Source organism: Oreochromis aureus, linkage group 17 (genome assembly GCF_013358895.1).
Source record: "Oreochromis aureus strain Israel breed Guangdong linkage group 17, ZZ_aureus, whole genome shotgun sequence".
In the NCBI taxonomy this organism is placed as follows: domain Eukaryota; kingdom Metazoa; phylum Chordata; class Actinopteri; order Cichliformes; family Cichlidae; genus Oreochromis; species Oreochromis aureus.
In genome coordinates, this window is record NC_052958.1 from 180,001 (window position 1) to 207,452 (window position 27,452).

Here is a 27,452-nt window from a genome sequence, read left to right on the forward strand (position 1 = left end):
AGAAGGTTTTATGGACAGTTGAATCAACATTTGAACTCTTCGGTTCATCACACAGGATCTTTGCACACCGTGGAGTGGGTGAAAGGATGGTTCCACAGTGTGTGGCATCAACTGTCAAACATGGAGGGTCGGTGACTCGTACAGAGAGGCTCCCTGAACCAAAACCACGTTAAAACTATGTTAAAAAAATCATGTGGTCTTTTAAAGTCCAACACTGCATTCAAAAAAATAAATAGAGACAGTTTCTAAAACTATTTCACAGTAACACTAAAAAAACAGAATAATTTTAAACATGAAATTTTTAGTGAAGAAATCGATTTTCATCCTTTGTTGTGACGGAGAAAACCACGTTAAGGAGGATTCTGTGTGCTAACTAACTATAACTCTATATTATCCAGAAATTGTCACGAATTGTCTTTAAAATGTGAAGATTGTTTGTATGATTGTATGCGCCGTATGGGACTCTGCAGGACCAACAGTCAGATACTTTTGATGTGTCTGTTTTAAATTGCAGATCCTGATTCATGTTGATGGTAAAGTTCAAGCTTTGCTCTTTAATAACTTTTGACAGATCCATGTTCAATATTCTCATGTGTGCTTTCTCCAGACTATCTATCACAGGGTGTGGATCTGAGTGGCATCGAGGTGATCGAGAACGACTTGCTGTTGATCAGCAGAGCCAGGCTCGAGGTGGAGAACCAGGCCAAGCGGTTGCTGGAGCAAGGAATGGAAATCCAGGTAGAAAATATCAGTTCTTTTGTTTTCTACCTGTACTGCGCTGTCTGAGACCTGGTGTGCTGCCTGAGATTTAAGCCTCCTAAGGGAGAATGTCAGTGACTTATCAGGCTCTAGTAGGTCATCACCTGGCAACCACTAACTGGTTGTGGCTTTTCCGAAACCAGTTGGCAAATGGTTTCTGGAGGTCGCTGGCAGTCACAGTGAGAGCTGTGACTCCCAGTGTTTCCATGTGATGGCTTTTAGATGCTGCTGTTGTGAGTAGTGTGCATGTAAGAGTGACGTGTTTCCAAATACTTCTCAGAAGAAGAGTTCATTTATGGTGATGAAGAAATAACATTAGAGCTATTTCATGCATTGGTGTGTGAACCCAAAGAGATGCTGAGCAGGAATGTCTGAAGCTGCTGACAGAGTGGAGATTAGTAGGAGACAGTGACTGTAAAGTTCCCGTGAATGTCTGTCTGCATCGAGACAATAAGCTGTTGCTCCAAAAATAGACAAACGGCGCGCACACACACACACACACACACACACACACACCTCTATCCCCCTGGTGTATTACACCCACAGCAGAAGTATTTTTATCCTGACCACTGCTGTGTGTGTCTGTGTGTGTTCACATATGAAAAACGCACACATCACACATACTGTATGTACTGTATGGACACACAGTGACAGCTTCTTACACAGTTGCTTGTTGTGAATGTTATGTAAGCTTGGACATGCTGGCTGGGCTGTGTGGGAGATTCACCTCAGTCCTCTGATTTTTGCTAGCAGAGACCCTGTAGCCCATCTGGTGAGTGGGAGCTCCACTGACCCACGTTAAAAAAAACAACAAACAAAAAACCCACGCCGCCCCTCTTTATCTAAAAAAACAAACAGTGGCTAAAGTCTGTAATGTTAATATTTTGAATAACTCTGTTTTTATGAACATCACTGAAGAGCGCTGTTAGGGACTTTGTTAGTCTGGTATCCTGTCAGAGTCTAACGCTAAGGGTTTTAAATGTAAACGTAGCACCAGTCTAATAACAGTGGTTCTTTCACTGTTTCATAGGAACACAGATTAGCTTAGAAATCATCGGCTTGGCTTTCACATTCTGCTCTCTCTTCACCACCGCTGATTGCTGCAGTATCCGCATCACTGCCAACACTGCACCGATCCGTCCGTCAGTGTCCAACTTCACTCTACCTTTCCTAGCACACAAGACCCAGAGATATTCTACTGCTCCTGTTGGGGCAGCTTCCCATTCCTGAATCGGAGTGGGAACTCAGCCCTTTCTGACTCTAAGGTGCTAACTCTCATTTTTGCAACATCACACCATTGGCTGCAAACCAGAGAAAACTGCCTGATAAAACCACATAATGTACAAAAAGCAAAGATAAGATCATCACCAACGGGGAAACCCTGCAGCTGCTGACTGCCTCTAGAAATGCTGTCTGTGATTGTTAACCCAGCTCTCAGGATGGTTCTTGGTTTGACATTTCCACCATCAGGCTGGGGTCTTTCTGTTTGGAGTTTGCATGGAGTGTTTGCGTGGGTTCTCCCCATGTGCTCCAGCTTCCTCCCACAGTCCAAAGACATGCAGTTAGTGGGGATAGGTTAATTGATCGGTCTAAATTGCCCATAGGTGTGAATGCGGGAGTGAATGTGAGTGCGAATGGTTGTTTGTCTCTGTGTGTTAGGGTTTACCCCGCCTCTCGCCCTAAGACAGCTGGCATAGGCTCCAGCGCTCCCACGACCCTGAAAAAGGATAAGTGGAAGCGAATGGATGGATGGATGTGTTTATACACTAATTTTAGACATTATTAATCTTTGGCTCTCTCTTCAACAAGTCTTTTAGTCTGTCTCCCTTCCCTCACCCTCAGCCGGTCACAGCAGACTCCCTGAGTCTGGCTCTGCTGGAGGTTTCTTCCTGTTAAAAGGAAGTTTTTCCTTCCCACTGTCAGCAAGTGCTTGCTGATAGGGGCTGATTCTTGGGGTTTTCTCTGTATTATTGTGTATTATTAAATTACAGTATAACACGCCTTGAGGTGACTGTTGTTGTAATTTAGCACTATATAAATAAAACTGAAGTTAAATAAATTGAATTGATTGCTACAGGGTCCAAGTGGCCAATAATAATGGTTTTTGGAGACCTGGTCCTTTTGAAACATCCCCAACAGGAATCCCTGAGGGATGTAGCTGAGTGCCTTCTAGAAGTCCACAACATGCACGATTGCGCAAACTCCTTGAATATATCTTCAAGAGGATAACAAGCTTGTTCAGTGTCCCATGGCCAGAAAGAAAACCCCATTGTTGTTCTGGCTCTGAGGTTCTTCTAACAGCTGGGCTCTCCTCCCCCTGACATGGTCCCTAATGGATAGGGTGAGCACACCCTCTACTCCACCTTCGTACAGAGAGGAACCAGTACAGTATTGCTGTCAGGACAGGTTAGCTTAGCATAAAGACTCGAAATACAGTAGAGCAGCTAGCCGGGTCTGTTCAGACTTACCAACTCCTCAGCTCCTCACTGACGAACATGTTTGAAGAAATTAAAAAATGACTAGGATGTTTCTTAATTAACAGCAGCCAGTACTTCTGTAGTATTTCTGCTTGTTTCCTGGCAACGTTGTTGTGACGACAAGACTGTGGCAAGTTTACCCCCTGGCACATTTCATGAGAGAGACGTGGCACTCATATAATCCTGAAGAGATTGTGCTGCCCCTACAGAGGCGATCGACGTCCATGAATGCATGCACACAGTAGAAGCCGAGGACAGTCTCCGCTTTATGTGGCAGTCATATTAACTTGTTACGTTGTATCTAAGTGCTTCTGATGTTTTCTTGGATTACTGTGTCCATAATGGGAATTAGCATGGCACGTGCTTGGAGATTAGACGAGATACCGATTCATTCAACACTCGAGCACTGAGTCACAGACTCACAACACGTGTCTGTGTGTGAGTGTGCTTGTTTGCAGGGCAGGGATTTATCAAGTGTTACTTATAGTAGATATGCATCAGCTCACTGCATGTTTACAGAAGCAGGCAGGAGCACTCACAAAGCTTTTGAAACACCATTACACTTGACCTGCATTACACAAAGAAGTGTAACGCAGGTCAAGTTAGCCAAACAGTTTCTAGCGACCTTATTAATGCTATCAGAAAGGCTTTTATAGAAGATGACTGATACAAAACTGACACTGACAAAAACAATAATGTTACTTTCTCTCCATCAAATGGTTTTTGTTCTTGTGTGAATTAAGCTAAATCTAAATGAATGTAGCAGTGGACCTGCAGCTGCTTTGTTCTGTAACAGTGACTTTTAAAGCTGAAGCAAACAGATGCTGACATTGACACCTCATTCATTCCCCCTCTCCCCATTTCTTTTGATAATCAGAATCCAACCCAGGTTGGCACAGCCCTTCAGGTTTTCTATAATCTGGGTAATCTCCGAGAGACCATCAGCCATGTAGTTGGGGGTTACCACACCACCATACAGGACAACATCACTAGTGCACTTGACATCAAAGGCTTGACACAGCCAGCTCACCCCAGAGGTAAGCCTGAAGAAGACTGTGCTTCAGAAAGGTTTGCCCACTGAGTGCATTGTTCTAATTTGTAATGATCAAATAGAAGAATATTTAATAATTGGATCTATTTCATGAGTTGGTTTGAAAAACAGTGGTGTGAACAAGTGTTTGCCTCCTTTGTCACACATAAATGTTTCAGATCAATTTGAATATTGGACAAAGATAACACAAGTGAAAACAAAATGCAGTTTCTAAATGAAGGTGTTTATGATGCAGACTGCTTCTGCCAACAATTGTGAAAGAATGGGTCACTTAGTGAATTCCAGATTGGTACTGTAATGGGATGCCACCTGTTGTGATATTTCCTTACTACCAAATATTCCATAGTCAGCTGTTAGCGGTATTCCAACAAAGTGACTGGGAATGACAGGACCTCTGCCGTGTACAGTCACAGAGCGGATGCTGAGGTGCATCGTGCACAGAGGTCCCAACTTTCTGCAGAGTTAGTCGCTATAGACCTCCAAACTTCATGTGGCCTTCAGATTAACTCAGTGTGTAGAGAGCTTCATGGAAGCTGTTTGGATCCAAGCATTCCATCATCAAGCCCAAAGCAATGTGTTGGAAGCAGTGGTGTAGCAAAGCTGTGGAGTGACGAGTTACGCTTCTCCAGATGGACCAGTCTGGGTTTGGCAGCTGCCAGGAGAATGATGCTTGTCTCACTGCACTGTGCCAAGTTTGTGGGAGGGGGGTTACAGTCTGACCTCACCAATGTGCTTCTAGGATGGCCAGAAAATCCCAACACACTTCAAAACCTTGTGGAAAGCAGGTAGAGTCGAAGCTTTTGTAAGGGCACATCGTATTAAACTCTGTGGTTTAATCATGTTGCTCATGTGTTTGATGGCAAATGAGCAAATACTCTATTTGCTCATTTGCACACAGAGGCACTTAGTCCTCTGTGCCACAGAACTCCACAAAACTATAAAAAATATGTCAGTATTGTTTCATTACTGAAATTAGTCCCCAGCGTATATACGGCAGTATTTCACACTAAATTTGTTAAAATCTGCAATCTTTATGAGATTGTATTTGTAGGAAAGACTGCTGTCGTCGACACATGTTGAGTAAACCTGGAGAAAATCGAATGAGGAAACTGCTTTGTTGGTGGAAATGATTTGTGGTTGATGTTCCTCTAGGCGCTCCTGGCAGAGCAGTGCTACCAACACCAGGCAACACAGCAGCTTTCCGTGCTGGTCTGTGGACCAACCTGGAGAAACTAATGGACCAGATATGTGCTGCATCCAGACAAGTACACATGCATATACACACTGAAGCCCGAGCGTTAAATTAAACAGCACAGCCGCCAACGTGGCTGATGAATTAAGTACAAGGCCATCTTTGTTGTGTGTCGTTTCAGGTGCAGCACCTGCAGAAGGTTCTGATGAAGAAGAGAGACCCCGTCACTCACGTGTGCTTCATTGATGAGATCATCAAGGTGGGTGAGCTATAGTGCTACTCTGGTGTTTCATTAATGAAACCCAGTAATAATACTCAAGCAAAAGTCACATGCAGAATAATCAGGAGACTTCACATCTCAGTTGGTCCAAATGGAAATAAAATAAAATGGAAACAGAATACTGAAAGTATTCTGTTTCCCTGGTGTCCCACTACCGAAGGAAGCACGAGTCCCAAAGAGGTGTTTAAAAAACCAGGACAATGTTCAAATTTGAGATCAAGTCCATTTGATTTGTTTATACAGTGTCGAGAGAAAGACTCTGGCCCAGTCCTGATGTTTGTCACACTTAAATGTTTCAGATCAAATTGTAGATGTTAGACAAAGATAACACAAACACAAAATGCAGTTTCTAAATGAAGGTGATTATCATTAAGGGGAAAAAAATCTCCATGTGTAAAAGTGATGGCCCCCTGGTGGGGCCCCTCAGCGTTTGTAATAACTGGCAGTGAGTCTTTTACAGCTCTGTGGAGGAATCTGGGTCCACTCATATTTGCAGAATTGTTGTAATTCAGCCACATTGGAGGGTTTGTGAGCATGAACCGTGTTTTTAAGGTCCTGCACCAGCGTCTCAGTTGGATTCAGCTCAGGACTTTGACCAGGCCACTCCAAAGTCTTCATTTTTGTTTTTCTTAAGCCAATCAGAGGTGAACTCACTGCTGTGGTTTGGATCATTGTCCTGTTGCAGAACACAAGTGCGCTTCAGCTTGAGGTCACAATCAGATGTTGGGACGTTCTCCTTCAGGATGTTTTGGTCGACGGCAGAATTTGTGGCTCCATTTCCCAGAGGTGGGAAGTAACAGAGTACAAATACTTTTGGTCTGCTCCACTTTGTCAGGCTGGTCCTATTTAAGGTATCTGTTGATTGAGAACAGGTGTGGCAGTAATCAGGCCTGTGTGTGGCTAGAGAAATCAAACTGTGACACACCACAGTTAATTCATTTTATAACTGGGGGGCCATGCAGGTTTGGATTTTCTCCCCCTTAATAATAATCACCTTAGTTTAGAAGCTGCACTATGTGTTTATTTGTGTTATCTTTGTCTGACATTTACATTTGTTTGATCGTCTGAAACATTCAAATGTGACAAACATCAGTACGGGTGCAAACACGTTCTCACACGGCGGCCAGCAGCACAAGTTCATCTGCCTACCTCCACAGAAACAGAGTTGTAGAAATGAAAGCAGGAGAATGTTACTATGGAAACAAAGCTCTCACCAATTACCCAGAGATGGAGGTGTGAGTTTGGGACCTAATGACATGTCTAAATTCAAGTCTCCTCAGCAGTGCAGCAGCACCATCAGCTTCACTGTTATGGACACAAGTATACATGTAAGAATGGACTGACTGTCAGCAGCTCTGAAAGCATTACATGAAAATATGTTGACGGTACAGTCAAAGTTCTGAACACTAATTAAAGAAGTGCATTCAGACATGTGAAATGTGACAGAAACAGCTGTAAATTATTATGAGGAAGATGTTATTTTGCATCTTGTACTCAGGAGTGTAGCTGAATAACACCTCAGTGATTCTCATGTAGTTCTTACATTTCTGGGGCTGTGTGCACAGTTACACACAGTTATGCAAAAACCTTTTTGTTCTTCCACGTTACAGGAGCGCTTGTTTTCCCCTCCATCACAGTTTTTCATGTGATAACAGTAAACTCACCACCTGCTCATTCTTCTTACAGAGAAAATCTCTGTATGGCAAAACATGTGGCTGACACGATCAGCTGAGCTGATGAAACTCTGTTTAGTTCTCCACACTTGGTCAGTGTCATTCACTTAAAATCATAATAATATATTAATAATCATATGTCAGTAATATGTGAAGTTACTGTAACTTAGAGTGGATGCTGCAATAGAGAATGCAACAGCCAGACATGAACCCACTCCCAGAGGTGAGCCAGTCCTTGCCAGTACTCTTTACCAGCCCTGTAACTTTTTGCCATGTCTTTTCATTTCTAAACCGCAGTGTTAAAAGTCTGGCTGTAAAAATCAGATGATAAGTTGATCCTGTAAGCAGGAGATGAACAGACACCAGCCACTCACAGTCAAGCCCCCACTCTGAATTTTCACGGTAAATATAACACAGACCGGTTCTTTGTACTCTACCTGAACACTAAAAGGGCTTTATATACAATATTCACACCCACTCATACAAGGACTCTGTTTTCTATCTAACATTCACATACATTGGATTTACAGCTTGGAAACTTGGAGCATACCCACCAACCCAGAGTTAACAAAGTGTTGCTTTGGCAAAATAACCATGAACTGTAAAACTTGTCTGTACTGCCAAGATTGCTGAACATGTCCTCACTGAGCACTGAGCAGGCTCTATCCATGAATGGCTCTACGTTACTGAGAAGCAGATTAAATCCTTGTTTTTGTGCTTTCCTGACGCTAATACTGGAACGCACTAAGTTATTATGGATCTGCGTCTTTCAGAGAGTGACTTTCATCCTGTCTGCCTCCCCTCATACCCAGCTGACCCTCCCTCCTCTGGTTACGCTGAAAGGAGTTTTTCCTCCCCACTGTCATCAAGTTCTTGCTCATAAAAGCAGTTGGGGCACTTTACCTTACAATATAATGCATTTTGAGGTCAGTGGTGTTATAAATAAAACTGAATTCAATTGGAAAAAAACTGAATCGAAACTTGTCTCTAAATTCCGACATCCAACTTCCAAAGTAACTTTGGTTTCTGTGTTTCTACAAACATATAATTATCAAACAAAGACAGATGTGCAGACAGTGGGGAAAGTGGCAGGGGTCAGAGGCATGCCCAACAGACCTGCAGCATGCTTCTCTAATAGAGCGCTGAGGACAAGACACAGGAACATGTCCGGTTCCATGAAATAATTAAAGCACTTTCCATAATCGGGTTATGTATGTTGAAGTGTGTATGTGTCTGCAAGTTCATGTTTCATACGAGAGGCCTTTTCAGAAGAGGGGCCTGAAAACTGAAGGCTCTGCCTCCCATTCTAGTTTTAAATACTCTAGGAACAACAAGTAGGCCTGCAGAGCGAGAGCGAAGTGCTCTAATAGGGTGATATGGTACTACAAGGTCATTAAGATAAGATGGGGCCTGATTATTTAAGACCTTGTATGTGAGGAGCAGGATTTTGAATTCAATTCTGGATTTAACAGGAAGCCAATGAAGGGAAGCCAAAACAGGAGAAATCTGCTCTCTCTTTCTAGTCCCTGTCAGGACTCTTGCTGCAGCATTTTGGATTAACTGAAGGCTTTTCAGGGAGTTTTTAGGACATCCTGATAATAAAGAATTACAGTAGTCCAGCCTGGAAGTAATAAATGCATGAACTAGTTTTTCAGCATCACTCTGAGACAGGATATTTCTAACTTTAGAGATGTTGCACAAATGGAAGAAAGCAGTCTTACATATTTGTTTAATATGTGCGTTGAAGGACATGTCCTGGTCAAAAATGACTCAAGGTTCCTCACAGTGTTACTGGAGGCCAAGGTAATGCCATCCAGAGTAAGAATCTGCTTAGATACCATATTTCTAAGATTTTCAGGGCCGAGTACAATAACCTCAGTTTGATCTGAATTAAGAAGCAGAAAGTTAGCGGCCATCCAGGTCTTTATGTCTTTAAGACATTCCTGCAGTTTAACTAATTGGTGTGTGTTACCTGGCTTCATGGATAGATAGAGCTGCGTGTCATCTGCATAGCAGTGAAAATTTATGCTATGTCTTCTAATGATGCTGCCTAAGGAAGCATGTATAATGTAAACAGAATTGGTCCTAGCACTGAACCCTGTGGAACACCATAATTGACCTTAGTGTGTGAAGAGGACTCTCCATTTACATGAACAAATTGGAGTCTATTAGATAGATATGATACAAACCACTGCAGTGCAGTACCTGTAATACCTACAGCATGTTCTAATCGCTCTAATAGGATATTATGGTCAACAGTATCGAACGCAGCACTGAGGTCTAGCAGGACAAGCACAGAGATGAGTCCACTGTCAGAGGCCATAAGAAGATCATTTGTAACCTTCACTAAAGCTGTTTCTGTGCTGTGATGAGCTCTGAAACCTGACTGAAACTCTTCAAATAAGCCATTCCTCTGCAGATGATCTGTTAGCTGTTTGACAACTACTCTTTCAAGGATGTTTGATATGAAAGGAAGGTTGGAGATTGGCCTATAATTAGCTAAGACAGCTGGGTCTAGAGATGCTTTTTAAGTAAAGGTTTAACTACAGCCAGCTTGAAGGCCTGTGGTACATAGCTGATTATTAGAGATAGGTTGATCATATTTAAGATCGAAGCATTAATTAATGGCAGGACTTCTTTGAGCAGTTTTGTAGGAATGGGGTCTAAAAGACACGTTGATGGTTTGGAGGAAGTAATTATTGAAGTTAACTCAGAAAGATCAATTGGAGAAAAAGAGTCTAACTTATCATCAATGCTACTAAAAGTAGCTGTAGATAATATTACATCTGTGGGATGATTATTGGTAATTTTTTCTCTAATGATAAAAATTTTATTTGTGAAGAAGTTCATGAAGTCATTACTAGTTAACGTTAAAGGGATTGTTGGCTCAGTAGAGCTCTGACTGTTTGTCAGCCTGGCTACAGTGCTGAAGAGAAACCTGGGGTTGTTCTTATTTTCTTCAATCAGTGACGAATAGTAAGATGTTCTGGCTTTGCAGAGGGCTTTCTTATAAAGCAGCAAACTATTTCTCCAGGCTAAATGATGATCCTCTAAATTTGTGACACGCCATTTCCTCTCCAGCTTACGAGTTATCTGCTTTAGGCTACGTGTTTGAGAATTATACCACGGAGTCAGGTACTTCTGATTTGAGGCCTTAGTTTTCACAGGAGCTACAGTATCCAGAGTCGTGCGTGTAGTGAGGAGGTAAAATTATTAACAAGATAATCGACCTCTGTTGGAGTAGCGTTCAGATAGCTGCTCTGCTCTATGTTGGTACAGGGCATTGAAGATGATAACAGTGGGTGGATTATATTCTTAAACTTAGTTACAGCACTTTCAGAAAGACATCTACTTTGATAAAGTCTACTCTCCACTGCTGTGTAATCAATTATTGTAAATGTAAATGTTATCAGGAAATGATCAGACAGCAGAGGGTTTTCAGGAAACACTGTTAAATGTTCAGTTTCTATGCCATATGTTAAAACAAGATCTAGAGTGTGATTAAAGTGGTGGGTGGGTTCTTTTACATTTTGAGAGAAGCCAATTGAGTCTAAACAGATTAAATGCCATGTTGAGGCTGTCATTTTTAGCATCTACATGGATGTTAAAATCACCCACAATAATTATTTTATCTGAGCTGAGCACTAAATCAGATAAAAAGTCTGAGAAATCAGAGAGAAACTCTGTGTAAGGCCCAGGTGGACGATAGATGATAACAAGTAAGACTGGTTTCTGAGTTTTACAGCTGGGGTGGACGAGGCTAAGCATCAGGCTTTCAAATGAATTAAACGTCTGTCTGGGTCTTTGGTTGATTAATTCGTTAAGGTGTGAGTTTAACCCGTCAAACGTGGGAAAGTGTCATACAGAGAATTTTCTCTGTAAGAAGAATGAGCGGGTGGTGAGTTTACTGTTATCACATGAAAAACTGTGATGGAGGGGAAAACAAGTGCTCCTGTAACGTGGAAGAAGGTGGTTTTTGTAGGGCACTGGTTGATCAGGGCGACATGGTCGAGTGTCAGATAATCAGTATTTCTTTGTTTTACCAACAGGATGGTCAGCCTGATATCCTCTACACCTTCTGGAACAATATAACTACGACGCTCAGTGAAGAGTTTCATAAAGCGACTGAAGGTAAGACTGTTTATTCTCCTGTTTTCACTCCTGTGCACCAACGTCTGTCATGATTTTTCTTTTCACACAGATTCAAACAGTTTGTTCCACTTGTCGAGCTGTTGTGTAAGAAAGTAAATGTTCTGTGTTGTGCATATGTAACAGAAGCATCGCCATGTCCCAGAGCGCGCTGTGCTTTGGGTGAGCTCAGTCCCAAACCTGCAGACACATCCTGTTTTCTGTGTTTATATACAATCCAGATGTCATAGGGAGAACACTGGACAGGTTACCCATCTGTCACAGGGCTGACGTGGAGAGACACACACTCGAATATTCAGACCTGTGGTCTGTTCATGCATGTTTTTGGACTGTGGGAGGAAACCAGAGTATGCAGAGAGAGCATGCAGACTGCATACAGAAACACCTCAGTATGGCTCTGAACCGTAGGACTTTCATGCTGTGAAGCAACAGTGCTAACAACAATACCAAATAAATAATTATAATAAACATCCATCCATTCTCGTGCTCGGTGAGGAAGCCGAACATGCAAACTCCACACCAGTGTGCTTCCTTTTAGAAATGCTCCAAGTTCTTTATGTCTGTAATAAAGTTAAATGATGACCATTATTTCTACATTCAAATCATTTGTTGTAATAATATTTATTTTTTCATTTTCTATTAGTAGATCTATTTTCGTTCCCAGCTGAAATTTCATGCAAAACACTTGAAATTGACAGAATAGACATTCTGAGAGAGCAACAGTGTGCAACCCCGATTTAAAGGATTCGGTTGGATCACTAAGTCACTAGGGTCACCACGGCGACGTGTGATTTGTCAGAGCACTGAGCCGTTTGCTCTTCCTGGTGCAACCCTGAAGTGGTGACCTTTCACTCGTCACGTGAATGTGTTGCCCACAACACGATGCAGGGTCTGTTAGACCTGCACAGAGATGAGAAATAAATCTTTTGGTCGATTTATATAAAAATGTCTGCATGTAAAACCAGACAGTACCAGCTTTACCCTTTCCCCTGTTCTGCAGAGAGCCGTGTGGATTCTCTGAGCCTTTGCCCATGAAGTCCTTCACAGAGAGTTAAACCTCTCCCTATATTTACATCTAAACAGCGTTTACACTCAGTTCCAGAGGACTCTGGATGCTGTGGGGCTGTCTTGGTTGGACAGTGAATCTGGATTGGTAGGCTTCCCTTTTTAAAGAAGTATGCAAGTGTACTGGAGAATTTGTTTTGTGGGATGTGACTGAGTGTCCTGATGGGGGTTATCTCAGAACATAGTGTTGGACTCACTGTTTCAGCCTATTTGGTCCGTGTACGTGTCCCTTTTTTTGGGCAGCCATTGCAAACTGCACTGGTGTTGGTGTGTGACATGCTGGGAGTGAAAATTAGCACATAACCCTATAATGATGCACACACATGAGATGCTGTTTCTGATCTCAGTCAGAAAAAACAGCTTACAAATTGTCTTTGAGATGCAGTTAGTTGATGACAGTTGTGGCCAAAAGCTGTGGGCAGAAACCAAAAGAATGAAACTGTGTCTGGAAGCAGCAGAAATGAGCTTTGGGGATTTGGGTTGACCCTCAGAGACAGGAGAAGGAGTTTGATCATTCAAGGCTCTGGATCTGCTGCATCTCCACACTGAACAGAGCCGTTTCAGGTGGTTTGGGGATGTGGCTAGGATCCTGATTGGACGCCTCTTAGTTTAGGTGTTTCGGGCTTGGCCTGCAGGGTTACAGACCCAGGGCATGCTGCAGAGATGGGTCAGTGTGGCTCGTTTGGAAACAGCTCGGTGTCTACCTGGAAGAGCTGGAGGAGGGAGTCAGGGGGAGGGGTATCTGAGCATCTGTACTGAGTTTGCTGACCTCAGTCTAGTCCAGGGGTGGGCAATTCCAGGCACCGAGGGCCGGTGTCCCTGCAGGTTTTAGATCTCATCTTGGGTCACCTGAACACACCTGAATCACATGATTAGTTCATTACCAGGCCTCTGGAGAACATCAGGACATGTTGAGGAGCCAATTTAGCCATTCAAATCAGCTGTGTTGGTTCAAGGACACATGTAAAACCTGCAGGGACACCGGCCCTCGGGGCCTGGAATTGCCCACCCCTGGTCTAGTCTGTCAGCAGATGGCGATGGATGGAATCAGGTTTTTTGTTTTGCCAAGAAGATGAGCATTTGGAAATGTGGCATGGTTGTTGGTGCTGCTGGGCCTCGTGTCTAACTGCAAAGTTTTAAACACACATAAGAACCAACAAAAAAAAAAAACCATTACAGTAAAAACTTTGTCAGTATTGAATAAAATATATATAAATAAAAGTTCTCATCTTTTCCGCTCTGGTGTTAAATCAAACATCTGTCCATTATCAGTGTTTCTGGTGAGTAGAATCATCTGGAACGAGTTTAAAATGTTTGCAGGTTTTGGTTTAACTCAGTAATCATTCCTCAGGTGTTCTTCATCTTATCAGACTCTGTAAACCACAGGTGTCCAACTCCAGGCCTCGAGGGCCGGTGTCCTGCAGGTTTTAGATGTGTCCTTGATCCAACGCAGCTGCTTTAAATCCAGAGGCCTGGTAACAAACTCATTATGTGATTCAGGTGTGTTGACCCAGGGTGAGATCCTGCAGGACACCGGCCCTCAAGTCCTGGAGCTGGACACCCCTGCTGTAAATGGTGATGAATCAACAAAAGCAGCCCCTCAAAAAACAAACAAATGAATAAAAATAAGTAAATAATTTTGACTTAATCATTCTCTCGCTGTCACATGGAGGCGTTTGGTGGCGAGTGAGAACAGGAGAGGTGGATTTGGCTCCTCGCTAACATTTCACTGTCATGGCCTGTGTGTGTGCGGGGGTGTGTGTGTGTGTGTGTGTGTGTGTGTCATTTCCTCCTGTCAGTGTAACATTTTTACACGTATTTCAGGAAATTGATGAGTTTTTTTTTGGTTTTTTCAGCTGAGCCAAAACCACACCCACTTTAACACGTTGGTTGGCGTCTGCATTGACCAGCCTGTCACTCGCCCTTCCTTCCATGTAAAATCCACTGAATTTAATCCAGTCTCATGAACCCCGTTCATAGAGGTGCTTATATTTTGAACGTTGGAAATAGCCAGGTTAGCGCTTTGTCCTTTTCCCAGTATTAATGCTAAGCTAGGCTAACAATGTCCCGTAGTACACTGGACACTGCTGGCTCACTGACATGTTTTTGCGCTTCGGTTTGTAACGTGGGCGTTGTGGAAAAAACTACGAATATTTCAGAGAAACCTGATCGAGCACTTGTGAAGTGTCCAAAATCCTGCAAACGTCCGCTGAGCTGGATGTCTGTGAGATCGCTCTTCCTGGTCTCACTCAGAGAAAACTGAGACTCTGTTCATAAATCCAAACTTTAATTGTGTGTTTTTCTCTCTCTGTTTGTGTCTTTGGTTCCTTTGTAGCCTCGTCGTTCTTGAAGCAGGCATTTGAAGGGGAGTATCCCAAACTCCTGCGACTCTACAATGAGTTATGGCGCCGACTGCAGCAGTACAGCACCAGTCTGCAAGGAGCGTTAACCAGCAGTGGTGGGATGGACGCGTCTCTGGATATCTCCACAGTAGAGACAGACAACCAGGACCTGTTTACACACGGGAAACAAGACTACAAGTGAGCCCAGTCAAACACAGCAGCACGCACACAACAGCTTGTTCAGTTTGAAGCACAGAGGAAAAGTTGAATTCAGAGCATTTTTGAGTCACACCTTAGTTAAACAGTCAGGTAGAAAGTCTGCTCAACTCAGAGGCAGAGTTTGTGTCCACCTTCAACTTCTAAGGCTTCCTGGATGAGAGGTCAAGTGTCTTCTCTAGATGTACTTTTAGTAGCAGAGAGACGACCGTTAAGAAACAACAAGAAAAACACTATGCTGCTTGGTGAAGCCAAGAAGCTTAGAGAGCCGTGGAGCTAAGGAACACTTGGAGAAAGTGACAGAGAAGACCGAATACAAGGTGGTGAGGACAGAAAATAAATGACATCCCACAAAAAAATATATAAGAAGAAACATAAAAGGTGGTCTTTGATCATGTTAAGGAAACAGAGCTATACAAGTACAGCACTGTGCAGTTTACTGTAGTTATGCAACACAACAGTCAAAGGAGCTTGCAAAGAAAAGCGTCTGGACTTCTTTAAGTTGCTTGAAGATGTTTCACCTCTCATCCGAGAAGCTTCTTCAGTTCTAAGGTCAAATGGCGGAGAGTCCCAGATTTAAACCCAGTGGGAGTTTCCCCCCAAAGAGGGACAAACACAACGCTGTAAGGCCTCACATCTTTTTAGTGTAATTTCAGTTTTGTTTTATTACTTTATGAGTTGGAGACTGGGAGGGAAGCACTCCCCCAGTCCACTTATCAAATATGCCATGCACAGCATTCAGTCACGTTTCTCTGTCACAGTCATTACAAAGTTTCAACCCTTTGCTTCTGAAACAATGTCACATTTGATTGTCCGTCTGGTGACACTTGCATCTGATTGGTTCTCACTGTCGGAGAGCAAAGACAGATGGGACAGTGTTTGATAAGAAGGTCTAAGAGAGAACAGTGCAATGAGGGATTGTGTACACAGTGCAGCGAAAACCTGAGGAACAAAGGAATCGTGTTACTGATGGGGCATAAAGACATGGCAGACACAAAGTCCTCTCGTGTTAGTGCATATGCACTAATGACAGGATGTGAGGGCAGATACTTGGAAGTAGAGTTCCTGTAAACACCAGTGTGACATGCTGGGGGGGGTACACACATCTGTCTCTTCATGCAAAAGCAAAGGAATATTACCTTAACTGCATCAAAGTTTATGTACTTTCCTTTCCTTGCATTGTCACAATGTATAACAGTTATTAAACAAATGAAATCAGCACACAGACACTCAGCTCCAGCTGCACTGAACGGTAATACGATTGGATATGGTGGCATTTCAGTTTAGTGATGCGCGAATCATGAACGAATCGTTCAACACTCGAGAATCACTTTACTGACTCGTGAATCATGATTCACAAGCACAACTGACTCACTGACTCATCCCTGTTGCTGTTAGCAAACTAATTTCATTAGTAGAAATATATCTAGCTTATAATTCAAATTGTGAAGAAAAACACAACATCCAGTATCTTAACAAAAACATTTCTGCTCTGAACTGGAAGAAAAAACCCTGAGTAGAAGCTCACATCAAGACAATAGCTCCTCGGTTCACAGTAGCATCGCTCTGCTAACATGCTAACAGCACATTTGAGCTACTCACCCCCTCCCTTCCTGCGCTGAATCGTAGGGTAAGCAAATCACTCATGACTCACTAACCCCCTCCCTCCTGTGCTGAATCGTAGCGTAAACAAATCACTCAGGACTCACTAACCCCCTCCCTCCTGTGCTGAATCATAGAGCGAGCGAATCACTCATGACTCGCTCACCCCCTCCCTCCTGTGCTGAATCATAGAGCGAGCGAATCACTCATGACTCGCTCACCCCTCCCTCCTGTGCTGAATCATAGAGCGAACGAATCACTCACTCACTCACCCCCCTCCCTCCTGGCTCGCAGCTACTTATTCTTCTTCTTGGTTGGCAACCAATGTTATATAAGCACTACCGCCCCCTGGCTCACAGCTCAGTGGACATTTAGATGAGAAAATATATATTTGACACATGGTAAGGAAAATACTAATAAAATAAAAATAAACAAAATAAATGTTCCCTTTAGAAATTCTTTTGCTCTTTTTTGCTATATAAAATAGTTGTTTTCTTTAAGAATCACTCATCTTAGCAGTAGGATTTACATTAAAAGAGAAACAAATTAAGTTTGAGTGAAAATGTACATTTTTTGCACTCTCTGGTCAACTGACTCAGTGACTCAAATGACTCAAAAAACCCGATTCACTTTGGTGAGTGACTCATTAAAACTCGATTCAGTAAAAAGAATCAAATTTACCATCACTATTTCAGTTCCACTTATGTCAGACAGAGAATATCTTTGTTTTATGACGATGATGACACCATGATAACTGAGAATGTTTTTGTGTTTTTAAACGTAACCTTACAGGAAAGTCTCCGTCTGTTCAAAGCTTCTCACCAGCAAATTATATATGTGTGTATATATCTCAGTGGTGTTTTCAATGATGTTTAAGTGCATGAATTTCAGATGTGGTGCTTAAAAGTGTAACTGTATTTCATTTACCACAAATAACTGTATGATTGAATAGTTTTCTTATCAGATAGAGAAATAAAATGAGTCTCAAAATGCAAAAAAAAAAAAGCAACATTTCTCCGCCTGGGCTGCCTCGCGCCTCCGTCTGTTTCAACGTGTGACCCCGCCCCTCCCCCTAACAGTCGGGGATGAGTGCGCTAACATACCCGCCGTTGCTGTTTTAATGAGTGTTTGATGGAAAACAACAGTGGCGGAGTTTGCGCTCTCCTGTCGCATGATAGGTGAGTCCTAGTAAATAATTTCCCAGTACGTGTATGTTACACATGCTGTTTTTTAAAATTATGATCATTATTTTCAGTGGCGTGTCTAGAAAATTTTTGTTGGGGGGGCCAGGTAGGGGCACAGATTTGGAGAAGGGTGGCAGATATAATTGGCAGATAATGTTAAAAAAAAAAAAAATCTACCAACCGTTAACCATCATTCAATAACCCTGTAAACCTAATAACTGAATTTGCTTTTGACTCTTATTAGAATGAGGTTTTAACCACTACGGTGCAAAGTTTTTAGATACTGCATTGATGAAGTACAAGAGATACAATCAGTGCTTTGTCAGTGTTTACTCAGCATTCAAGGACAGCAATATTTGCGTAGTATTTTTACTGACATATAGTGCACATATGTTTTGGGCAAAAACATTTTTGAATATTAAAATACAAACATTTTTAACATAAAATTGCCAAATTAGCCAATGCAAAACTTTATCTGCCTATTAAAAAAGAAGATAATCTTCTTACAAACTGGTGTTTGATTTTGAAACAGGAAAAAGTGGGGAAACAAATGAAAAGACTAACATTTGAATGAAACCTGAAAGCAAGTAAATACTTTCTATGCTGCCTTATGGTAAACTTTGGTAATACTGATGTATAAAGAACAACACTGGCTGATGATGAAATACAGTCAGCTGGCATGGTGACACTGCCAGTATTAACCTGCAGGGCTGGAGTGGTACAAAAATTGGGCATTTTGACTACAGACCGCCCACCAGGTATTAAAGCCATAAAGCCTTTGAATGAAAACAAACGCTGTTGTGACAGTGATGTACAGTCTTGTTGGTATATGTATGATTTCTATCAATTTTACGTCCAGATAAAAAAACTTTGTTCGCAAGATTCAGATAATTATTTAATAAAAGCTAGATATTTTAAATGAGAATAAGAAAGAAAAGTATTTCTTTGTGCCCCCTTTCCCTGTTAATGCCCTACCTGGCCCCTGGCATAACTTTGCTAGACCCGCCCCTGCACAGTTACCAGCTGTCAGCTATGTAGAAAAGGATCCTGGTGTTATTGGTCTCTCAGAAACAGCTCATAACTTCCTTCAACTCATCCATGTCACCTAAAATGTAAACCTGTTTCTCCATCACCTGTTCAGCTCTGATGATTCAGTAAGGACATCTCCTGGTTTCATCTTCATGTTTCCCTCTCCCACATGTCCAAACCGACATCATGACCAGCAGCTTTACAGCTGTGGCTCCAGCAAACATCAGCTGATACTAGAAATTAATATTAAATAAATTCTAACAACAGCTGATCAAGCTTAAACGTGCTGCTGTTGTTTAGCGCGACATCTGCTGGTTTCCTCTTTCTGGCGCAAAGTGGGCGATAAACAAACAAAAAAAAGAAAAGCCGATCAGCTGATCATTGATCAGTTTCATGATTGAAGTAGCAACAGGAGAGGGAGGGGGAGAGAATGAGAGAAGAGGAGGCAGCTGTGCAGCAAAGACACAGAATAACTCCAGCTTTGTGTCTTTTTTTCATTATAGCGAAAAGTACGGGACAAACTGCGTCTCTTCTCAGCTCAATACAAAACCTGTAATATTGTCTCTGAATGAGGGACCATTCAATTTTTAAGGAGCCGCTGGCAACTCTACTAACTAACCTTATGAATAAAATAAAGTTCACCATCAGTAACATCACAGCATCCGCCCAGCTGTATAGAAACTCCATCATGCTAGCTAGTACGCAGTAAGAGTTATTGTAACTGACTGTAAAAAGTCAGCACAACGAAAATAAATTCCACCTAAACTTGGTTTATATCTGACCCAGATAGACTGCAGGTCATAACTTCTTACCTGAAGTTCAGTTCTCCTGACACTCGGACTGGCAGCTGCCTTGGGTCTCTCCTCCTCCTGCCTACCCTTCCCTCATCCACCTGCTAGCCGCCGTGGAAGCTCCGCCATGCTCGATGGCCAGTCCAGCTATGTTAAACTGTTAATCTTTCGCCGAAAAACTGTTTTCTGTGGTGCTGTCTTTCGTTCTTGGCTCTCCTACCTTTGCTAACATGATGCTCATAGCGCAGAAGCCGATGCTGCATTCACTTACACTCGGATATCTGAGCTTCACTGTGAAAACATAATCGTACATTTGATATTTCATTGGATTTTATTGTTTTGGCTTCGGGGTGGCACCTGGGGTGGCCAGTCTGGTTGGGGGGGTGGCCTGTGCCCCCCCAGGCCACCCCGCTGGACACGCCACAGATTATTTTGCTAGCTATCAAACTCGCTGGAGAAATGATTGAAATGCATTGAGTGTGATGCAATACAGCAGCGCTATTATACAGTTAGTTATGGCATGGAGATTTATGGAATATGCTGTAAACTTAGCTAACATTACTTAGCAGTAGCAGTAATATGAGTTACTTTACTCAAGTGAAAGCTTTAAACATTAGCCCGTTACATAACTAGCTAACTTAAGGCTTTCTGATTAACCCTCTGGGGTCAGATGTCTCAGTTTCAACTTGGGTCGAAAGTGCGGGCTTCCAACTATATACCAGTTTTTAAATTGTGTTGATAGGCCACGTAAAACCAGACTTACGATTAAAAAATACACACGATGTTTGTTTCTGAAACCGTAAAAACAGCGTTTTCTACGGACAGCGCTAGCAAACACTCTCCGCTTGGGAGTGAAAAAAAAGAAAAAGAAAAAATACTCCTTCCCTAGTAGTGGGAAAATGTACCATGTCGACCAATCAAAAATTGATATGGCAACATGTGGCATTTGGTTGTTTAGGAAGAGGGGGGAGTTTTTTTGTTTTTGTTTTGTTTTGTTTTGTTTTTAAGGAACTTTATTTACAAACAACAGTATAACATACAAGGCACCATCATTAATCCGAATATGTAATATCCTCGGTTGAGCATTATAGTAAGAAAGAAAAAGAAGAAAAAAAAACAAACAAACAAAAAAATAAAAATAATAAACACAAAGCCAAAAGACTTAGCACAAAAAGAAAGAACAGTCATTGAAGGATTTGAACCAAAGGCAAAAAATAACATGAACAAAAAACGGCAGTCAAGATTATAAAATAGGGAGGTTTCTTTTTTAACATAGATTAAACTCTTTAAATAAAACAACAAGTTTATGAGCTTTCTTGTTATTCACAAGTTTCAGCGATTTAGCCCAGAGTTTAAAGTCATTCAGCCATCTGTTTATACATGGTTTAGCTTTAAAAATATATAAATATGAGTTTAAATTGTAACACTTGTCACCAACTCAGTGACTAATAATCTTTAACTTTAAGTTGAGCTCTGTTGTCCCATTAACAATATTCCACTGTATACAGTCTTACGTAAGGTCTTTCATTCAATGTCACCAATCCTCCGTCCTTCGATGTATCCATGAGGACCCCGAAAAAAGGCCCGTTTCCCAGCCCGTCTGGCTTGTTCAATTTGCGGCCACAGCCACCTCCTCTCTTCCCAGTCCTCTCGCGGCAGCACCTCAGCGAAGTGGAAACCCCCATTCTTACAGACAGCCAAATCTTTGGTGCGACGCCAAATCTCCTCTTTCACATGTCTCAGAGCAAACAGAATGATGATATGTCGGACCTTATTCTCAATCTTCTTCCCAACTCTATGCACCACATCCACAGATTCTTCAAGCTTTGATATCATATCAGGTGCGATCTTGCCAAGGATTCCAATAACCAGCGATCTGACATCTTCATCGTTTTTCTCTTCTAATCCTTTAATCCGGAGGCACCACCTCATTTTGTACCTTTCTTGCTCTCTCACTTTCTCCTTGAGATCGTAGTTATCTTTGATCAGCTGCTCGTTTCGTCTCTCCAACTCTTTAACCTTTTGTTTGCATTCTTTCACCTCCTCCGAGTTGAACTGAACCGCTTTGGCTAGGCTGGCTAGCATCGTACTAGCTTGCTTGCATTGCACACTCAGGTCAGCTAGCTGCTCGTCCACTCTTTTTTTCAAGGTTTAGAATCGCTTTCAATATAGTAGCATTAGATACTTCGTCACTTTCACTTATCTCTGCTGACTTAGCTTTCTTTTCTGCAGGCTTCTTATTAGGTGTAGACGGAACCGAATCGTTGCCCCGTTCCCTTTTGCTCATCACTGCTACGTCCATTGCTGCGTAGTCATGATCCGTTCCTTCTCTGCTGTCTTCCTTTTCATCACATAGCGATGTTGTTTCTTGTTTTTTGAGGTCGAGTTTGAATTTAGCAGGTTTAACTATACTTGAAAGTAGTAAAATGAATGCCCCGAGTGGAAACAATAACGAGCACAAGGTAAATTCTGGGACAAGTTTAACGAGCTCCTAATTCGTGCGACTGCTCAACTCGCCATCTTGCGCCACCCCCAGGAATAGTGATGCGCGAATCATGAACGAATCGTTCAATACTGGAGAATCACTTTACTGACTCATGAATCATGATTCACAAGCCCAATTGACTCACTGACTCATCTCTGTTGCTGTTAGCAGCAATATATCTAGCTTATAATTAAAATTGTGGAGAAAAACACAACATCCAGTATCTTAACAAAAACATTTCTGCTCTGAACTGGAAGAAAAAACCCTGAGTAGAAGCTCACATCAAGACAACAGCTCCTCGGTTTAAAGTAGCATCGCTCAGCTAACATGCTAACTGCATTTCGTTGCCCTGTACCTGTGACATGTGCAATGACAATAAAGTTGAATTCTATTCTATTCTATTCTAACAGCACATTTGAGCTACTCACTCCCTCTTTTCCTGTGCTGAATCGTAGGGTAAGCAAATCACTCAGGACTCGCTCATCCCCTCCCTCCTGTGCTGAATCATAGAGCGAGCGAATCACTCAGGACTCACTAACCCCCTCCCTCCTGTGCTGAATCGTAAGCGTAAGCGAATCACTCAGGACTCGCTCACCCCCTCCCTCCTGTGCTGAATCATAGAGCGAACGAATCACTCGCTCACCCCCTCCCTCCTGGCTCACAGCTGCTTCTTCTTCTTCTTGGTTGGCAACCAATGTTAAGGCGCATTACCGCCCCCTGGCTCACAGCTCAGTGGACATTTAGATAAGAAAATATATATTTGACACATTTAAGGAAAATACTAATAAAATAAAAATAAACAAAATAAATGTTCCCTTTAGAAATTTTTTTGCTCTTTTTTGCTCTATAAAATAGTTTTCTTTTAGAATCACTCATCTTAGCAGTAGGATATACATGAAAAGAGAAAAGAAATTAAGTTTGAGTGAAAATGTACATTTTTTTGCACTCTCTGGTCAACTGACTCAGTGAATCAAATGACTCAAAAAACCCGATTCACTTTGGTGAGTGACTCATTAAAACTCGATTCAGTAAAAAGAATCAAATTTACCATCACTACCCAGGAAGAGGGGGGAGTTTTAGGAGTGAGCGAAAGAAAGAGAGAGCGAGTTTTGATACGTGGTAGATTTGTGATGTTTACCGTGTTTGGAGTCTCAAGTTAGTGTGTTGCCTTGAGTAGTTGGTGTGTGGTGTAGTTGTCGTTGTGGTTTGTGTGTCAGTTCTACTAGTGAATGTCACAGTTGCTGCCTTAAAGCCACCAAACGCAGATTGCAGCGTAAACGCTGAGTGACACACCTGCTGTCAGACCTGCAGGTTTATCCCTGTGCTGTTCTCCTCTGTCTTATAGTGGATACAAACTATTTTTTAGAGTTGCATAAATAATTTGTGTGCCTTCTTATTTGATGCAGAACACCTGATTGTTCTGTAAATAGTTTGAAATGGTAATATAAAATACATCTGAGCCTTGGCTGCATTTTTAGGTAAATAGTACCAGATAACTTTGTTGTTTGCAAAACTTGTGCATATTTTTTTTAAATGTACGATTTCTATTTGCATTTCAAATTATGAAAATGATTTGTTAGGCATGTTTGTGGTTTTTACTGTCAAAAATATAACTTTTTTTGTACTCGTATTTTAAATTTTGTCTGAATTTAGATAAGTTGTCCTGATACAGTTTGTTAAAATGAGAAAATAACAGATTGGCAAGATAAATAGTTTTTAAAGGTGAAATATAGAGGCCAAATCAAAAGTAGTCAAAAACAGCCTATTACACCCTGGACCCCAGAGGGTTAAAGGCTAAAAGCAAAGTTGTCACCAAGTACAGTTTATATTTGTGTGAATGGCTGCAGCTTTTTTGAGTATTAACTTGGTGCCTTTGGGTGAAATAATGGTGATATGAGGGACCGATCCATATGGTCACAAAGAATAGCCACTTGTTTCTGTGCTACCAAAGTTCCCTGGCTTTCATTCAAAATGTGTTTATGGTCAGCACCGACACATTAAACTACTTAAACATTATAAATGTCTTCAAGCTCACACTGAAGCCTGTGGGGCACTATCAGCCACTCAGACAGTACACACATTTATATGTGTGTTTGTATATGAATATTTCATACTTTAAGGCTGCCTGTTTATTTAAGGGAGATGAACAAAATACATTGGAATTGTACATAATAATATCATAGATGATAGATTAAATAAATAATTTCAAGTAGATGCTTGTGCATTCTTAAAGTCTTATATGTTGAATTGAACTATGATCTGTTCAAAGCCTCTCAGTCAGTGCTGTTCTCCATGCCTGTCTGACTGTACATGATGTTATTAGCACAAACACTTTATGTGCTGGAAAAGCTTGAAAAGGGACCTTGAAAGTAGAGCAGGGCGATATGACCAAAAATATTTATCACGATATACATCTGAAAATTTGCGATAACGATATAACTGACGATATAATTGACACTAGACAAAATACTTTACAACTCCACAACTTTATTATTCCAAAAAGCCCATCAATGTATTTTCACTTAAACAAGCAGCTGTTTTTTATGTATTAAAGTTATATAAAAATGTAACAGTGCAAATTCCTCGCTGACAGTTTAACCAAAAGGCATTTCCAGTGGAAATTGCCCGACATATCCTCAGCATAACCATGTATAATATCCACAAAACTTAAAAAGAGGTTATACACACACAGTACGGTAATATTATGTTGAAGCACAGTACGTATCACTCCGCGAGGCTCCTGCCTACGGTAGCCGTAATGCTCCGACAATCCATCAAGTGGTGCTTAGCAAAGTCGTACTAAAACATTTGACAGATTTTCGTGTACCACATAAAATCGTTTCGAGGTCAGTAAGCACAACCAGAATTCATACATAAGGCACACGGGATTATAAGGGGTACTGTCGACTTTCAGAAAAATCAAAGGATTGATTCTAAGTGTGCCGTATTTTCCAAACAACACGGTAATAACGACGGCCCGCTAGCATGCTCTACCAAAAATAGTGCTTTGTTGCGTATCTGACGGACGAAAGCTAAACCAGTTCCACACCACTGAAGTTGCAGCATTTTTACAAACCAGTTCTGGTTCATCCGTTTCATTTAACGATCCACTTTCGCTCTTCTCATTCTGCGTCGCCGCCATGTACGTATTGAAGCGAGATCGATCAACTGTAGAACAGACAACAAACGACGGAGGCCCAGAAAAGTACAATCAAACGATGAGTTTATTGACAACGGAGAACAACCGTCAGCATATGGCTTATTTGCTCTGACAAAAATACACTGAGTTCTGGTTTTATAGCATAGAGGATCACACCCCCACATACACGTCAATACAGGTCAAAAATACATTATGTCCAGTCATTGTTTACAGACAAGGGTACATCTTGTACATCTCTAATAACTATAAACAGACATATAACTTCTCTCTTTGATAACACCTTCCATGCACAATCATAGTCTTAAGCCTTCGGAGTGTCTGACGGCTGGTTATCGCCTCCAGTCATCTGCTACCAAGTAGGTAAAAGGGCAGCCAGTTACAAAAAGGTCAAAGACACTTGGGCCTGCGCTCAGGCCTGTTGCTAGATTTATGTATTGTAAGCATGCATGCAATCAACCTGCTATGTTCTCATCTTCCCTCAACATGTATCACCTGGACACTCTCACCAGTGAAGCTTAAAACCCTCTTGGATAGAACATCAACTCTAAACAAGCACAGTTATGCATTGTGTATAGAATGAACTCAACCTGTGAATAGAATGAATGTGATGACAAACATATTCAATGCAATATGAACCCTGTAAACAATATTACTGATAAAATAATACTGTAGAACATGTTATTAATGCATTTATCATAAGGCAGAGTATATGGCAGCAATAAAAGAATCTCTAAATCCCAACATTCCCTCTTTTGACATTCCATCAAGGAATGTCACCATACCTCATGTTGTATCACTCCCTGCCCCACTCTAGGGGTTCTAAGTTCATCTGGTAGATGCCCTCAACCCAGCCAGGGTTAGGAACCCTCGCCATTACTTTTACCAACAATCCTCTGACGCAAGGAATGATACAACAACTAGCGATGACCAGTATTCCCAAAAGTACAGTCAAAGAAAACATCACTGACATAGCCACACCTTTCCATTGTCCAAACACAGATGTCATCCAGGACGCCAGCAGATTTTCGATACCTGAGTGTTCATGCATAGTTTTAGACAAAGTTTTCAAGCCCTCCAGAGCTCGGGTTACTAAGCCATCTGGGGGAGTATTATTGGGGATAAAAGTGCAGCACATGTCTCCGAATATGGCGCACACACCTCCCTTCTCATGTTAAGGGCCATTCGATTTCCCATCAGCAAACTCGGACCCAATTGTTCTGCGAACCCCATCATGGCATCCCTGGTTAGGTTAGAGAGTCTCAGCAGATTGCAATGAACATAGTTAATGCGATCAACATTCTTATTAGGTGTCACCCAAAGAAATATACTTTCAAATTCTACCACTATCAGATTTACCAGCTTGTACTCATCTGAACTCCCCTGTGCACTCCAATAGAGTCTATCCAGGTCGGAGAGTTTAACCTAGGGTCATATGCATGTGTACCCTGGGTCCCTCTTTTCGCCAAAATATGTCTCTTACCTCTGGCGGCTAAGGTACGTGTGTTGTGTTGTGGAATAGCCTTTACCTGCCTAACTGAAGCACAGGCAACACAGTCAGATACATGTTGTTCTCTAGCATTTTGAGCCACCCAATCAAGCCAGAGGTTACTGTCCTTGAAACCGGTGGCACGCTTTATCAAATCCTTAGGCTTCAGTCTAGAGTAATCTGTCGTCAGAAGTAATCTCCCTTTTGGTTCCTGTTCCTTTTGAGCTACTGTTCTCGAAGTTACCATCTGATCAGTCAGAGTGGCGATTGAGCTTTCTGCGAGCGGGTTAGACTTTGGATCAACTAAATTTACCCTAAGCATATCATGGGGTGATTGCAGACCCGTACATCATACGCTCTCCAGCTACTACTAGCTCCTGTACACTTAATGACGTCACACAAATCAAACGTGAATGAGCTGGTAGACCCTTTAACATAATTCAACTCTATGCCATTATTCATGCTGAGACACTCATCACCTTTACCTGACACCTCGCGCTTTTGTCTTTTT

At 41.8% G+C, this 27,452-nt stretch overlaps 1 protein-coding gene across 1 annotated transcript in view; it reads left to right on the forward strand.

Moving 5' to 3' along the window:
* cog5 (component of oligomeric golgi complex 5) overlaps positions 1-27,452 on the forward strand; it is a 77,816-nt gene that overhangs the window by 29,002 nt on the left and 21,362 nt on the right. Inside the window, exons 7-12 of the mRNA XM_039601266.1 lie at positions 608-738; positions 4,114-4,273; positions 5,440-5,552; positions 5,661-5,738; positions 11,482-11,563; positions 14,982-15,186. Coding sequence (XP_039457200.1) covers positions 608-738; positions 4,114-4,273; positions 5,440-5,552; positions 5,661-5,738; positions 11,482-11,563; positions 14,982-15,186 — 769 coding nt within the window. The remainder of the gene's footprint in view (positions 1-607; positions 739-4,113; positions 4,274-5,439; positions 5,553-5,660; positions 5,739-11,481; positions 11,564-14,981; positions 15,187-27,452) is intronic.